General features: G+C 38.5%; 1 protein-coding gene across 2 annotated transcripts in view; it reads right to left on the bottom strand.

Annotated features, from left to right (window-relative positions):
• Window positions 1-16,784, bottom strand: part of GYS2 (glycogen synthase 2) — a 58,347-nt gene that overhangs the window by 23,712 nt on the left and 17,851 nt on the right. The window contains exons 3-9 of one of the 2 annotated variants that reach the window (XM_055566164.1): window positions 15,066-15,257; window positions 12,758-12,940; window positions 10,845-10,989; window positions 7,241-7,358; window positions 6,937-7,057; window positions 3,397-3,503; window positions 2,164-2,223 (exon numbers count right to left, since the gene is read on the bottom strand). In XM_055566164.1, the coding sequence (XP_055422139.1) occupies window positions 2,164-2,223; window positions 3,397-3,503; window positions 6,937-7,057; window positions 7,241-7,358; window positions 10,845-10,989; window positions 12,758-12,940; window positions 15,066-15,257 (926 nt within the window). Of the gene's footprint in view, window positions 1-2,163; window positions 2,224-3,396; window positions 3,504-6,936; window positions 7,058-7,240; window positions 7,359-10,844; window positions 10,990-12,757; window positions 12,941-15,048; window positions 15,258-16,784 lie in introns of both variants that reach the window. The other variant, XM_055566165.1, reaches the window with a different exon arrangement.

A 16,784-nucleotide genomic window follows, 5' to 3' on the forward strand; every position in this document is an offset into this window, starting at 1 on the left:
CTATTAGTTTCAACGAGAGGCAGCTACTCTAATTGCAGTGCATGGGCTTCTCATTGTGATGACCTTCTCAATGTATACTAACTATACATTAAGTAATGTATATTACTTAAGTAAATGTTACTTAACATTAACTAATATGTTCATTAATAAATATATGTTAATATGTCAATATATATTTTGACTTGAAATCTTTCACAGCTTCAAATTGACATATTAACTCTCAATGAGAATTCCACTGAGGGAGACCCTTATCTGCGGGCTTCCTCAATGCCTTAGCAGGTAAAGAAATCGTCTGCAATGCAGGAAACGTGGGTTCGATTCCTGGATTGAGAAGATCCCCTGGAGGAGAAAATGGCACCCTCCTCCAGTATTCTTGCCTGAAAAATCCTGTTTTCAGGACAGAGGAGCCTGGTGGGCTACAGGCCAAAGTGTCGCAAAAAGTCAGACATGATTGAGTGACTGAGTTCACACACAGATACCTTACCCGCGTATTTAACTATGTTCTCATTTGTACAACCTGTACCTGTCTACAAATATTTGTCAGATGAAGGATTAAACAAAGCCTGCTCATATGATGCAACATATCTTCAGTTCAGTTCAGTTGCTCAGTTGTGTCTGACTCTGCAACCCCATGGACTGCAGCACGCCAGGTCTCCCTGTCCATCACCAACTCTCAGAGCCTACTCAAACTCATGTCTATTGCGTCAGTGATGTCATCCAACCATCTTATCCTCTGTCATCCCCTTCTCCTCCTGCCTTCAATCTTTCCCAGCATCAGGGTCTTTTCCAATGAGTCAGTTCTTCACACCAGTTCAGTTCAGTTCAGTTTAGTCACTCAGTCGTGTCCAACTCTTTGCAACCCATGGACTGCAGCATGCCAGGGCTCCCTGTCCATCACCAACTCCCAGAGTCTACCCAAATTCATGTCCAATGAGTTGATGATGCCATCCAACCATCTCATCCTCTGTCATCCCCTTCTCTGCCTGCCCTCAATCTTATCCAGCATCAGGGTCTTTTCAAATGAGTCAGCTCTTCGCATCAGGTGGCCAAAGTACTGGAGTTTCAGCTTCAGCATCAGTCCTTCCAATGAACACCCAGGACTGATCTCTTTTAGGATGGACTGGTTGGATCTCCTTTCACTCCAAGGGACTTGCAAGAGTCTTCTCCAGCACCACAGTTCAAAAGCATCAATTCTTCTGTGCTCAGCTTTCTTTATAGTCCAACTCTCATATTCATACACGACTACTGGAAAAACCATAGCCTTGACTAGACGAACATTTGTTGGCAAAGTAATGTCTTTGCCTTTTAATATGTTGTCTAGGTTGGTCATAACTTTTCTTCCAAGGAGCAAGTGTCTTTTAATTTCATGGCTGCAGCCACCATCTGCAGTGATTTTGGAGCCCCCCAAAATAAAGTCAGCCACTGTTTCCACTGTTTCTCCATCTATTTGAAGTGATAGGACTGGATGCCATGATCTTAGTTTTCTGAATGTGGAGTTTTAAGCCAACTTTTTCACTCTCCTCTTTCAGTTTCATCAAGAGACTCTTTAGCTCTTCTTTGCTCTCTGCCATAAGTGTGGTGTCATCTGAATATCTGAGGTTATTGATATTTCTCCCGGCAATCTTGATTCCAGGTTGTGCTTCATCCAGCCTGGCATTTTGCATGATGTACTTTGCATATAGGTTAAATAAGCAGCATGATGATATACAGCCTTAATGTACTCCTTTCCCTATTTGGAACCAGTCTGTTGTTCCATGTCCAGTTTTAACTGTTGCTTCCTGACCTGCATACAGATTTCTCAGGAGGCAGGTAAGGTGATCTGCTATTCCCATCTCTAAGAATTTTTCACAATTTGTTGTAATCCACACAGTCAAAGGCTTTGGCGTAGTCAATAAAGCAAAAGTAGATGTTTTTCTGGAACTCTCTCGCTTTTTCTACGATCCAACGGATGTTGGCAATTTGATCTCTGGTTCCTCTGCCTTTTCTAAAACCAGCTTGAACATCTGGAAATTCAAGGTTCAAGTACTGTTGAAGCCTGGCTTGGAGAATCTTCAAAGGCTATTAATTCTTTTATATATGGAACAAAATTAGTATAGTGTCTAAATACTTGTCTCAATAGTGAAGCCCTAAATGTTTGAGCGGTCTAGTGTTCCAAGCTCCTACCTTAATAATGCATCATACAGTTTCTTTCCAAACTTTTCCTTCACAGAATGTGCAGTGTCCCTGTATGAACAGAAAGATATACAACTCAAACAATGTCACCCTTTTAAGTCTTTCTTTGCATGATGGTGTTCTGTCAATGTATTCCTTGAAATTGCAGATCTCTTTTATATAATCTCTTTTGTTCTTTTCTTATTTGCCAATTTAGCCTGAGTTAACACCTCTAGAGCTGAGGCAACTGAACACCCTGACCAGTGCGGGGAGTGTAACTTTCTTTGGCTTGATGATAATCAGAAGGTTGAGGGAAGGGAAAGGGAGTGTATGGTGGTATTCATATAATATGAGGAATTTGTTTATGAGAGATGGAATATTTCCTGCCACATCAGTAAACAAGGATGTCACAGTCATCAGCAATTGCAGTCCCCAGTGTGAGATGGTTGCTGCTAATAAGGAAACTCAGGAAGGAGAAGAATACCTGCTATCTAGCAGCCATCAGACTGCAGTCACTACCTACTGTGAGTCCCAAGGGGGCTCAGAATGTGAAAAACACTGGATACCAGCCACAAATAGGTTGACGTTTCTATCAAAGGAATGCTTTCAGTGAGTCCAGACTCCTGCATCTTCCCATAAAAAGAAAAGCACTAAGTTCCTTAACTGGGGATATCTGATTTTCTTTAATTAGCAAATAATCTTTTGATGTTCAGACTACCTGCCCTTTGTTGCAAAACTGCTATATAACCTGGCTCCTCTCCTGGCCTCCTCAGAGCAGTTTTCTCAGGGCTACTTGAGATGCTGTCTCCTAGACTCAAAGTTCTAAATATTCCCAGCAAATAAAACATAACTCTCAATTTTTAGGTTGCAACAATTTTTTAAGTCAACATTTATCATTGTTGAGTCTGGCCTATGGGGAAGAGGGGGAGCACGATACTAATTTCGTTACTTTGGCATATGTTTTAACATTTCCATAATAAATTTTTAAAAAACCTGACCCATCTTTAAAGATTTCTACAAAGGCCTTTCTTTCCACAGTAGCTTGTTCCAACATTTTTATACGAACACAGTTTTATAGACATGACAAGATTTAACAAAGGAGCCCAAAGAGAAGAGAACCAAGTAGTATGTAAGCTATTATAATCTTAAGGGGGAAATAGTTCAAGGAAATAGATCAGGAATCATGCACTTAAAAAAATCCCTTTACATCTATTGCTTGAGAATATTTACAAGAGGTGAGGTTACCATAGCTGTTTGCGCACTGCCTGGCCTTTCAGGGTTTCCACATTGAAATTATTTGTCTTGGCAGGCATAATGAAAAACACCACCACGGTGACGTCACTTTTATGCATCTAATGAGGGGTTAGAAAACACAACAGAGTCAGCTATCAAAGATAACTGGACATGTGACAGTTGGGCCTTAAACTGTGACAAATAGTGCTTTGAAACATCTTGAAAGAATAAGAATACTTATTTATGACTGACAAAGAAATTATACACCACTGTCTTGAAGCTTCTTCAGAAAATGTAAATATGATGTTCAACTAAGATCTGACAATTAACAATTAAAAATCCACACAGAATAATTTCATGGCATCCATCATCTGAAATATATAGCAATTGCTACTGATATCACTGTGGTTTTCTGTGGTTAAAAAATAACATAAAAGATAACACAAATGTTAAAATTCCAGATTGGAAAGTGAATGAGGATTTCGTTTGGGTTTATTCTACGTCTTATAGCTAATTTACATGGATTTGCACAAATAGATTATTAACATTTTTCCATTAAATGTCTTGATTCTCATGATGTTGCATTTTGATTTTTTTCCGACCATAAAGGAACCAGAATGGGAACTCAGAACTTTTGGTGTAGCAGTTACTGTGTTGGGTGCTTTAAACATGTAAGTTAACCCAAGCCTAACTATCGCTCTCCTCATTAATTTCAAAAGAGAGGCGCAAGAGCTTTGATTCTTCTTCTGAGCTCCTATCACAGGTTATTGGCAAAGCTGGGAGTCAAACTAGTGTTTTGTTTTGTTTTTTTAAAACTCATGTTTTTTTGACTCTACAACCTGTTTACTTTTCGTATTCCAAAATATTATTGACCTGAAGTTTCTCAGAAAGAAATGACATGCCAAACAGCTGTGGGAATGAAAGCGTAAACTTAAAACTGTGAACTGATGAATGCTTTTATATTCTGAAATGACTGACTCTTGAATGTGGGGCACCATCATCTAATCTGTGGTCTCTGCCCTCTGGGACCTTATATTCTATTCAAAACATCTATAGGAACCATAAAACAGGAAACACCCCAGGAGTAGGCAATGTGCTTTTATTAAAGACTAAAGGTACTATATGGAAAGAAAATGTCTTATTTTGATTTTTCCAAGGATTGTAATTATCTTTGATGTCTAGAATAAGAGAAATTCACTTTTTCTTCACATCTAAAAATAAAGCAAATATTTAATAAATGTATGGATAAATTAATAATGTCTCTAGACATGCTACATTTTTATATAGTTGTGAGTCCATCTATAAAGCTTGTTAAATAGATACATATTAGAAAATAGTGTGAAATAAGATTATTTCAGTTTATTCTTGAATAATCTTTCTGATCTTCAATCCTATTTTATAAGCGTGGATGTTTATTAATGTGATTTTAGTAATCTCTTAAAATACTTGGTACAGTGTATGTGCTTAGTCTCTCAGTCATGTTTGATTCTTTGCCACCCTCTGGACTGTAGACTGCTATGTTCCTCTGTTCATGGGATTTCCCAAGCAAGAATACTGGAGTGGGTTGCCAGTTCCTTCTGCAGAGGATCTTCCTGACCCAGGGATCAAACCTGCAACTCCTGTCTCTCCTGCATTTCAGGCAGATTCTTTACCCTCTGAGCCACCCAGGAATATCTGGGCTAAGACAGTGATAAATCTATGTCCAAGAAATAAAAACTGAACGGGAGAGTTATACAGAGCTCAGGAAAATTTAGATGGCCTCAGCATCTCAATAAAATTAGACTTCTACACTGATCTCTTCTATTTTCCTTATGTATTCTATATTTTCCTATGATGGGACAAGAATATAAGCCAATAACTTTCATCAATATCTATGATGCAGTACTTTCGTGGGCACAGGTTTTATTGCTGGATTAGTTCAGAACCTATTTTAAGAATACGCCTGCCAATGCAAGAAACACAAGAGACGTGAGTTTGATCCCTGGGTCGGGAAGATCCTCTGGAGAAGGAAAGAGTAACCCACTCCAGGATTCTTGCCTGGGAAATCCTATGGACAGAGGAGCCTGGTGGGCTACAGTCCATGGGGTCACAAAGAGTCAGACATGACTGAACATGCACACACAACAACAATTCTCAACCTATTTTAAGATTCTGGGCAAATCTAACCTATTGAGCAAAAAATCATTCCATGTTTGGGAGTGGGAAACTCCTCTATGTTTCTGCGTGGTGGGACCTCTCCTAGTTTCATGGTTTGGGGCTTTCGGATCTCAGAGTAGAGGCATGGCTAGTGAGTTGGGAGAGGAATAGAGTTTGTGTGCGTCTTCCCCATTCTACGAGGGCAACTGCTTGGCTGTCAGTCATGTAGCACATGTTTTTCTGAAGGCTTCTGGTTGGAGGGGATGGAAATGGCCAGGGCTGTCTGTGATCAGATGTCTAATACCACAAAGTTTAATACCAAGGCCCAATATTAGGAAGCCTATTAATGCCATGCAACCAAGCCATATCTCCCATTATAGTATTTTTTAAAATTAATTTTATTGGAGTATAGTTGCTTTACAATGTTGCATTAGTTTTTACTGTATAGCAAAGTGAATTAGCCATACATATACATATATCTTCTCTCTTTTAGACTTCCTTCCCATTCAGGTCACCACAGTGCATTAAGTCTATCGATTTTAAAAAAGGCAAGGTTTTGTTCTCTTCACTCTCTGTTTGCTTGATTTCTCTGTATCTTTCCATTGTTTACAAACTCTTGGGGGATAGGTGGGAAAGAGGATGCTATGTGGTCAGCTTAAAACATGGCATATATATAACATATAAAGGAAGAGAATGTAAAATATGAATATATACATTTATATATATATATATGTATAACTGAATCAGGGCTTCCCAGGTGGCACTGGTGTAAAGAACCCGCCTGGCAATGCAGGAGACACAAGAGATCTGGGTTGATCCCTGGATCAGGAAGATCCTCTAGAGAAGGGCATGGCAACCCACTCCAGTGTTCTTGCCGGAGAATCCCACGGACAGAGGAGCCTGGTGAGCTACAGTCCACAGGGTCTCAAAGAGTTAGACACGACTGAAGCGACTGAGCACGCATAACTGTATCACTTTGCCATACACCTGAAACTAACACAGCATTGTAAATCAACTATATATCAGTAGAATTTTGAAAAAAAAATTTAAATTAACATAAAATATCCTTTGGGGTGCATTTCCAATAAAATTTTGCTTCTATGATTCTTAAAAAAAACCCATACTATTATATTGGCTATATACCCAATATAACATGATACGTTTGTAGCTCTCTTTAAAAAATACCTGACATCCTAGACAAATACATGAGCAAAGAATGTGGCAATCATATTTATCATTTTAAATATGATAATTGAAAGACCAAAAGCATTTTAAAAATAAAGCTATCATTTTAAGTCTTCAAAATCATATATATTTTTAAAAGCCATTTAAGAAGCCAGGAAGTTCTTTACTTTCCACAGAACAAAGTTCTCTACAAAAGCATTCTTACCCTCTTGTGTTCTAGAGCATTCTTACCCTCAGCAGGAAGTTTAACCTGGATAAGGATTCTAAGAAGATGTCAGCTCCTTTGTTTGAAAACTCATACCTCCCAGCAATGAAGAGGAACAACGTTTTTTCAAGATCAAAGTCCAGATGACTAAAACAAAACAAAACAGTTTCCAACGAAAAAGAGCAACAGCAACAAAATGTACACATGAGTTCTGTTAAAGTACAAAGGGGACTGGGAAAGGTAAACATTTACTTTAACAATCCTGTTTTCTCTGTACCCCAGATCCCTAACATCACAGGATAATTTTTTTTTTAATAAAGAAAAGCATACCCATAGAAATGACCTCGAACAAACTCTTGGATCCTGGCCTTGTACATAGCATGGAGATTTTGAAACTCATGTACAGCTGAAAATTTCTTAACGTTCAAGCCATTTGGAGTAACTACATCTGGAAAAGCAAAGTAAAATCCTCATGGAAAAATCTCTTTTGAGAGAGGGTAGCATTGCAAAAACAACAGTATTTTGCTAGAGAATACTCTTGAGAGTCCCTTGGACAGCAAGGAAACCAAACCAATCACTCCTAAGGGAAATCAGCCCTGAATATTAATGGGAAGGACAGATGCTGAAGCTGAAGCTCCAATACTTTGGCCACCTGATGCGAAGAGCCCACTCATTAGAAAAGACCCTGATGCTGGGAAAGATTGAAGACAGGAAGAGAAGGAGGAGGCAGAGGATGAGATGGTTGGATGGCATCACCGACTCGATGGACATGAGTTTGTGTAAGCTTCGGGAGTTGGTGATGGACAGGGAAGCCTAAAGTGCTGCAGTCCATGGGGTCACAAAGAGCTGGACACGACTTAGCAACTGAACAACAATAACAAGTTAGGTGTCTATTAACATTTCTAGTTTCTGACTATCATAGAATTGGAAGTTTATAAAAATCCATAATGAATTGCTGACATAGAAAATCAGGAGGATCTGACTGAACTAGCATTGAGTAATGGGTATTATGTAATAGACCAATAGCAAAAATAGTCATTGTTAAGAGTTTTCAGTTACTGATCACTTACTATGCATTAAGTACTGCTCTAAACGCCTTGTAACTCATTTAATCCCTGCAACAACCATTGAAGCAAGGTGATATTTCAGAGGCAGAAACTGAGACACAGAGTTGTTCCAGAATCTGTTCCGGAACACATGGGTAGAGTCCATGCTGTCTGTCTCCACCTGTTTTACTCTTTACTGTGCTGTGTGCTAAACTAACTCCTTTTTGTTTCAATTTTTATTGGCGTAAAGTGGCTTTACAGTGTTGTGTTGGTTTTACTGTATGGCAAAGTGAATCAGCTATATGTGTAAAAATATATTTCCTGTTTTTTTGATTTCTTTCCCACTTAGATCACCACATAGCACTGAGTAGAATTCATGTGATATACAGTAGGTTCTTATTAGTTATCTATTGTATACGTGCATGTGTGCTAAATCACTTCAGTCATGTCCAGCTCTTTGCTACCCAGTGGACACTAGCCCATCAGGCTCCTCTGTCCATGGGATTCTCCAGGTAAGAATACTGGAGTGGTTTGCCATGCCCTCCTCCAGGGCATCTTCCTGACCCAGGGATCAAACCCAGGTCTTTAATGTTTCCTGCGCTGGCCAGTGGGTTCTTTACCCCTAGGGCTACCTGGGAAGTCCATCTGTTTTATACACAGTAGCATAAATATGTCAATCCCAATCTCTCAGTTCCCATCCTCTCCTTTCCCCCTTGGTATCCATATGTTTGTTCTCTATGTCTGTGTCTCTATTTCTCTTTCCTAAATAAAATTATCTATACCAATTTGTCTAGACCCCACATATATGTGTTAATACATGGTATTTGTTTTTCTCTTTCTGACTTACTTCACTCCATATGACAGCCTCTAAGTACGTCCGTGTTAAACTACCTCTTGTCATTTTATTTTAGTCAAATGTGTGAAGTGTTCTGTCCATAAGGAACGTTGGAAAAGTAGCCCTTTATTCCAACACATAACTGATTCTTTCTGCCTAGAAGATTTTGTTGTTGGGTAGGGAGACATTTTTGATTTTTCAGAATATTGGTCTGTGTCAAGAAAGATAAAGACTGCTCAGAATACATGATGGAACTCACCTACTGAGTTGAATCCATGAGTTATTGTATTTAGAAGCAGTAAAAACAGTCAGAAGTTAGTAGAGAAACTATTGAGACATTAGAAAAGAATATTTGAGAAACCTCAAAATGTATAATGTCAAGTAAATAAGGAATGATAGAGGTATCTGCCACCTTTAATTGCTAAAGAATGTCAAGGAACAAAAAAATTACAGAACTGTGAACCTGGTGATTTTTGAAAAAGCAATTTTAGATCAAGGGTTGGAGGTTGGAAGTTAAAGTTGAATAGGCTCTAAGTGGGAAAACTATGGATTATTTTTGTAAAATACTTGATAGCAGAAGGAAGGATGAGATTATGTAGACGTCTAAGAAGGAAGTGGTTTTAAGAGAAATTTTTATTTCAGAATAGGAAAAAACAAAGCATTTTTGTAAGCACAGAAAGGATACTGATGACAGGAAAAAAGTAAGATCCAAGAAACAAGTGAGCATATTGAAGCAAACTCCTGCAAGAGACATGAGCGTGAGAAGCAAAGTGGATTCAAGAGAACCTTTGGAAAGGAAAAAGAATAGCCCAGGATCTTTAGGCTGCCACTATTCAAATTACTTGCTTCCTCTGTAATTATGTAGAACTTTGTTATGCTTTCTCTAGATGTTAAACTGGTATACAGAAGAAAGATTAATTAACTAGAGATAAGACCACAGGAATTAAGCAAGGAAAATGTATTAATCAGGACTGTTTTGTTGCAAGTAAGAGAAATCCGGGCTTCCCTGGTAGCTCAGCTGGTAAAGAAACCGCCTGCAATGCAGGAGACTCTGATTCGATTCCTGGGTTGGGAAGATCCCCTGGAAGAGGGCATCTCAACCCAATCCAGTATTCTTGCCTGGAGAATCCCCATGGACAGAGAAGCCTGGGGGGCTACAGTCCATGGGGTCACAAAGAGTCAGACATGACTGAGTGACTAAGCACAGCACAAGAGAAATCTACTAACACTTGTTTAAGTATTACAAGGAGGAATTATTATTAGGATGCTGGAGTGTTTGATGGCAAAGATGTAGCTGGGCCGCAGGAATTAATTTAAACCTTGGTCTAAATCACTGGAGAATCTAGAGTTCTCTCAATCTGTTTCTGCTTCTTTTTGTACTTCACTGTAGTTTATCTTTCTTTGCATCTCATGCAACATAGGAAGTGGACTCTACCAACAGCTTCCAAGCTTCTATTATACAAGACTATTGAAACAAACTCATCTGTTTAAACTCATTATGAAAGCATTCTGATTGAGCCAACTTATACCAGGTATCCACCTCTGGACCAACCAGCTGTGGCCAGGTGACAGGGTCATGTTTTATGAACATACCTCTTGGCATTGCAACCTTTGAATGGGTCTGGGGCTAGTTCCCAGAAAAACCTGCAAGAAAATCTTGGGAGAAGTAAAACAACAGGTTTCTACTAAACAGGACCAATGAGCCAATGTTCTAAGATGTAGGACTGGTGAAGTCTCACACACATTTCTGATATTTTCCTGACATTCATTTTCTTAAAATAGAGAAGTCAACTCAGCTTGCTTAAACACAGGAAGTCATCATGACAACCCAGCTCAGAATTAGAGTATTTTAAACATAGACTATTCAACAAGCACAGATTGTATACTATTATGTTCCAGATATAGCTTAGTGTTCAACAAAGCTACTGAACATGAGAATTCAAATACATGTAAAGATCTGAGTAGTGATAGTGCAGTTTTCCTCTTATTTTATGCATTTTTGTTTAAAACAAAACTATCGCAGATTGGTGACAAACTCAGGGATAATAATTACCAGGTTTTCTCTTCAGCATGTGTTCTGCCTCTATTGCTGTAATTTCAGAAACTGTGGTGAAAACATGAGCACAGTGGACGGACGCGCGCTCCATGCAATACCGGTGATAAATCTGCCTTTCCCCAGCCTCTTTGTCTATGTTAAACTGTGAAAACAAAACAAACACACACACGTAGACATGTGCTTACACCAATTCTTCTACACAGGCAAAGCAAAACCACATATTTCTCACACTGTTTTTCCTTACGGCTATGTGGAATTTTATGACCACAAAAAAGAAGTGACAAATTTTTATTAAACCCACCACTGAAACACAAAGCCACTTATGCTTACAAAGAGTGCTCTTTACTTTAAGCTGGGGAGATATGCAATCATATTTGAAGACAGTGGGATATGAACACTGACATTTTATTGAAAGGATAAAGTTATAATATTGATATATAACTATATATTATGATTTTGTTTCTTAAAAACAACTAATAAAACCTGATGAATATTATTAGCTGTTTTTATTAATTGCTATATACTATGCTCTTAAGTATTTTGAAGTGAGATATTTGATGTGCTTGAAATATTCGCTATGCCTCTGTAATATTTTCTCTTTCACAAACATCAAAGCCTGCTCTTCTCCAGGAAACACGGTGGTTGAGCTTATCACAGATCACTGGTTTGCCCTTATTAGTCTACTATTAGGAAATCTCCCTGACCTCTTGACCTTTCTGAATTCCTTGGTGACTTTATTTTGAATATACATGTTATGTTTACAATTTGACCTTCAGGTTCAATTGACCTTTTTATAGGCAAGCTCTCCTTAGGACCACTCACTGTTTTGCAAATGTTAAGTTTTGTCCCAAAGAACTTTCCTGCATTCAAAATGCCTCTGAGATGGTGGTATAACTTTCTGCTCTCATTCTCTGAGTAGTATTAATCATGTATTACAAATAGGCACAAAAATACACTCAGAAAAGTATGCAGTCTATTGCATAGACTCCTAGAATTTTTTTAAACGGGAGGGGGGTCAATTTTTCAACTTCCCTAATGTTTCCTCATTTTATAGTGAGACAAAACTATAAAATGCTAAATTGACTTGACTGGCAATATAGACACCAAGTCTGCAAAACTCCTGACTGTATGTTATTCAAATGCTTGACCATGATTTTTTTATTTTAACTTTTTTACATTCTTTCCTTATTTATTTTTAAAATTTGTTTGATTTTAATTGGAGGATAATTGCTTTACAGTGTTATATTGGTCACTTGACCACTACTACTGACAGGATAATATGAAAAACATAGTTACATTAATCTAAACTGATGAAAACTGGAAGAAAGAAGTCAAAACTTTAGGTCATAGAATAGGGCAGTCTTCTAAGATAAGCAAACCCAGCTGTTTGATCACCAGGGATCTACATTCCTGTTTTTGGTAACTGTCTTAACTGGACTCCCCACAAAACTCCACCTATAACTCACTGCAGAGTTACAGCAGAAATCTGACCTTCCTTCACTTGGAGGAGGGAGGAAGTGAGGCTCATAGTACAAGCGGATGCCTAGCGTCCCTGTGGGGTACCTGCCACTCAGAGCTGCGTGAGGATCCCGGGGTCCTCACAGCATTTCCCAAGCAGCTCAACCTCAGGGCCACAGTGGCTGATGTCTTCCAGGCCCCTTTGGATCTTGGGTCTGTTACTTCAAAGTAGACAGACATCTGGCCTGTCCCCGCTACACTCTGCTGCACTCTGAACAAAGTTAAACTTTATGAGCTCTCAGTCCCCTCAGGGGAAGCTGCGTCATGAATATTGATTGGTCAAAAGGGCATTTCTGGCATCTGGATGACAGATGAAAGGTGAAGATCAATACTTCCCATCCTTCAGCTTCAGAGTCGGAAAGAAAGGTGGCGAGGGTGGAAGAGCTAATTACCTTATCAAGGCGGTTGTAGAAATCGATGTTAGCTGCACAGAGATACCGCCCAAGCAGTGTGGCGTGGGTGGTAAAGACTGTAGCAATGGGCAGTTTCCGAGCTCGAGAAAGGATCAGTCCAATCCCAGCTTGCCATTCATGGAACTGGACAATGACATGTCTCCCATCAGCATGGTCCGTCACCTAGGTCAGAAAAGAAGCTTGTAGAAAAGTTCAGGATGAAGTTTGATCTTGCTCATGGTCCACAGAATAAGGAAAGTTGTTATGCTTGTAAATTTTAGCACAATTAAAAGGAATCTAAATATAAACCATGCAGATTTAGCAACTATAAGGGTTTTCTAGAATTTAGCTTCCTGTTCATAAAGCCCATATATGTTTATGGCTTAATCCTCTTTTTCAATATGGATCAGATTTATTTTTGCATTCACAGAGGGGACTCCTAGAATAAATTTATAGTAGATGCTCAATAAATATTCATTGAATGAATGAATGATTAATAGCAATAAAATTTTTGAAGTTTAACTGAGCAGCTGAATCAACTGGGACAAGCCACTTACAATCTTCTTTTTTAAATTAAAAGTAATGACTTCATGTTTTAAGTCAGTCTTACTTGGATTTTCTGCTACTTAGAGCCAAAAACATTTTTGCTGATATATTATTATTATATACATCAAGATTTTATATTATAATAATATTATTTTATATTATTAATATTATTTTTAATATATCTTATTTTGTATATTATTAAGAATATGGGACTGGGGGAAGAAGAGATTTGCTTAGAATCAAATAGAAATTTAGTAACACACTGAGGAGGCAGATCTAATTCCAGGTCTAACACTAGGCAAGGCACCAATTTCTTAGCCTTAAAGTTACTTTGTTTCACTAAAAATAGAGCTATCATAAGATCCAGCAATCCCACTCCTGGGCATATGTCTGGTAAAGATGAAAACTCTAATTTGGAAGGATACACACACCCCAGGGTTCATAGCAGCACTATTTACAATACCCAAGACCCGGAAGCAACCTAAATGTCCATCAGCCAATGAATGGATAAAGACATGGCATACATATACAATGGAGTATTACTCAGTCATAAAAAGAATGAAATACTGTCATTTGCAACAACATAGATGCAGTAGAGATTATCATACTAAGTGAAGTAAATCAGAGATATCATTTATAAGGGAAATTTAAATATCATACACAAATGAATTTGTTTACAAAATGGAAGCAGACTCACATAGAAACAAGCTTAGAGTTACCAAAAGGTAAACAGTGGTGGGTAGGGATAAATTAGGAGAATGGGATTAAGAGATACACAGTACTATATATAAAATAGATAAGCACTAAAGACTCACAAACTGTATTTTATATCTCGCAATAATCTACACGCCCTTTATGGCTGTTGGCTTCGTCAGAAAGAAGTTATACTGGTAAAGGGGCACACAGCCTATACACAGCTCTGTGATTTGTTCTTAGAACACAGTCCCACTTGGCCAGAGATGCTCTTAATTTTTTGATTTTTAAGCAAGGCATAATCATCTTGAGGTAATGCAAGGAATGTGAAGAAATCCTACTGCCATCCTTTCAGGAATTGAGTACAGACTTGGCTCATTTAACAAAGACTGATTTCCAAGGCTCTTATTGTTTTACAGCTACAGCATATTTCACTGCTGTGGACTTAGCAACTGCTGAGATCACTTCGCCCTTTAGTAAATGATTGAAAGATCTAAGGGCCACTGCAGTGACACAAGCACTCATGCATGAACAAAACCAAATATTTCGAGCCATTTTCGACTCCCCTGATGCTCGAACGCATGTACTTAGTCCATGATGTAGAGTATTTTTTCTTGCATATATACTGAATATTACCTAAGTAGCAGGAAATATAATTGGGTGTTTTACCCACATGGTTCTAGTTAAACCTGACATGAGGTAAATATTAATAAGTATGATTATCCCCATGTTTCAAAGACTGGTATTCAGTTACAGGGCTTCCCTGGTGGCTCAGACTGAAAAGAATCTGCCTGCAGTATGTGAGACCTGGGTTCAATCCCTGGGTTGGGAAGATCCCCTGGAGGAGGGAGGGCATGGCAACCCACTCCAGTATTCTTGCCTGGAGAATCCCCATTTAGTTACAAGAAGGCATTTTCTCAGAATCCTTTGATATGTCAATAAAACAATTAATGAAAAAAAAAACAATTAATGATGGTACCATCTCAAAACTAGCTTAAAAACCAGAGGATCATTGCTGGGTACAGCAATGTGCTTCTCCTGTATCATGGGACTCTACAGTAAACAGTACCTCTTTTAAGAACCAGGCAGTTAACGACCCAAAGATCAGCATATCGTTGGCTTCCTGGTCGTGATAAGGAATGCCAACGCTGCATGCTTCCCAGAGGTCTCCTTTCCACTTGTCCAGGTTCCAAGCCGAATAGCCAATGTCAAAGAGAACCACGTAAGGACTCCCTTCTATCAGCCATCTTCCAAAGCGCACCTGCCACAGAAAGGACACACAGCCATGGAGTAACACTAGGCAATGCAGGGGAGGAAAATGTATTTGTACTTAGAAGCTGTACTTGATAGAGACTGTATTTAGAACTCCGGAGATTACACAAGCCATATAGGAAACAATAGCGGTAACACGGAGCATCTCATGTTTGAGACTGAAGAGGAAATGGGCTGCCACCCATTCATCTAGAATTTCCAAGTTCTTGCTTTTCATTAAATTTAGTCATTCAAATGAAGTATGTAGATCATATGATCTTTGTTCTTCTGTCTATCATTACCTTCCCATGACCTTGAGCTCATGGTTTTAGGTTGTTTCTCTAGACAAAGGTATATGATTTCTCCTATTCCTCCTATCCAAAAAAAAAAAAAAAAAGTGATGTTAAGTGTTTCCCAATATGGTTACTGCAAGAAATCTTAACTAAATATATTGACCAAGACATATTTTGGGGGGTTCCCAGGTAGTGCTAGTGGTACAGAACCTACCTGCCAATGCAGGAGACATAAAATGCGGGTTCAATCCCTGGATCAGGAAGATTCTCTGGAGGAGGGCATGGCAACCCACTTGAGTATTCTTAACTGGAGAATCCCACGGACAGAGGAGCCTAGAGGGCTATATGGCCCATATGGTTGCACAGTTGGACACATCTGAAGTGACTTCACGCACACAGGCAAAACACATTTTCTCTTTAAGATAACTACTCTATTATATTCCTCAAATTGATTATTTTATTCCAAAATATTTTACTTTGTAGATGTTTTAATGTAGTAGCTGTTTCAAATTTTTCCAATTAAAAACTATATAGTCATTTGTATGTTTAAATTTTAACTTTCCTTTTGGTATCTACTTTTCTATAGTAATTTACTCATGGTTTTAATTTTATGTTTCTTCTATTATGTGCAAGGCAATTCCATAAATGACTTCAAACCCTTTTTGAAGTTGGCAGAAACTAAGAGCCTCTCTCATTGGGTATCTAGTCCTCTCTAGTAAACTGAATTTACATTGCCGGCATTGACCTTATGACTCCTCCCAAGGCTGAATTTTCCAGAGCGTGAAAGCCCATTTGATCACCATTCCCTTACTTGGGACTCAGGAATTCATGGTGATTTCTTTCTTCCATCCATGTCTTGGTCAATACTGAAAGATCCTCATTACTTGTCAGTTTCATCCACTGCAATTCAGTATTTATAATCATAATTTCCTATTCAGATTTAGTTTTCCTGAGCTCCAAACAACCTTTCAATAGATTCTTTTGGGACATTCATTGATTTATGCATTCATTTAACAAATAGCTCCTGGCTGCCTAATATGGGGCATATGATGTAGTGAGCTATGAGCACAGAGAAGTGTTGAAACTACAGAAAATGTAAGCTAGCTTGTCTTGACTTCCAGTGCATTCTTGCTCATGACAGGAAACATCTTTACATCAGAGATCCACTTGGAATCTTGAGTGCAGTCAGTTTCATCATGACTTTCTTCTCCCTCTTCTTTCACAAGAGCTTCAAATGTGAGGGG

This window comes from Bubalus kerabau, chromosome 1 (assembly GCF_029407905.1).
Source record: "Bubalus kerabau isolate K-KA32 ecotype Philippines breed swamp buffalo chromosome 1, PCC_UOA_SB_1v2, whole genome shotgun sequence".
NCBI classification, from domain to species: Eukaryota; Metazoa; Chordata; class Mammalia; order Artiodactyla; family Bovidae; genus Bubalus; species Bubalus kerabau.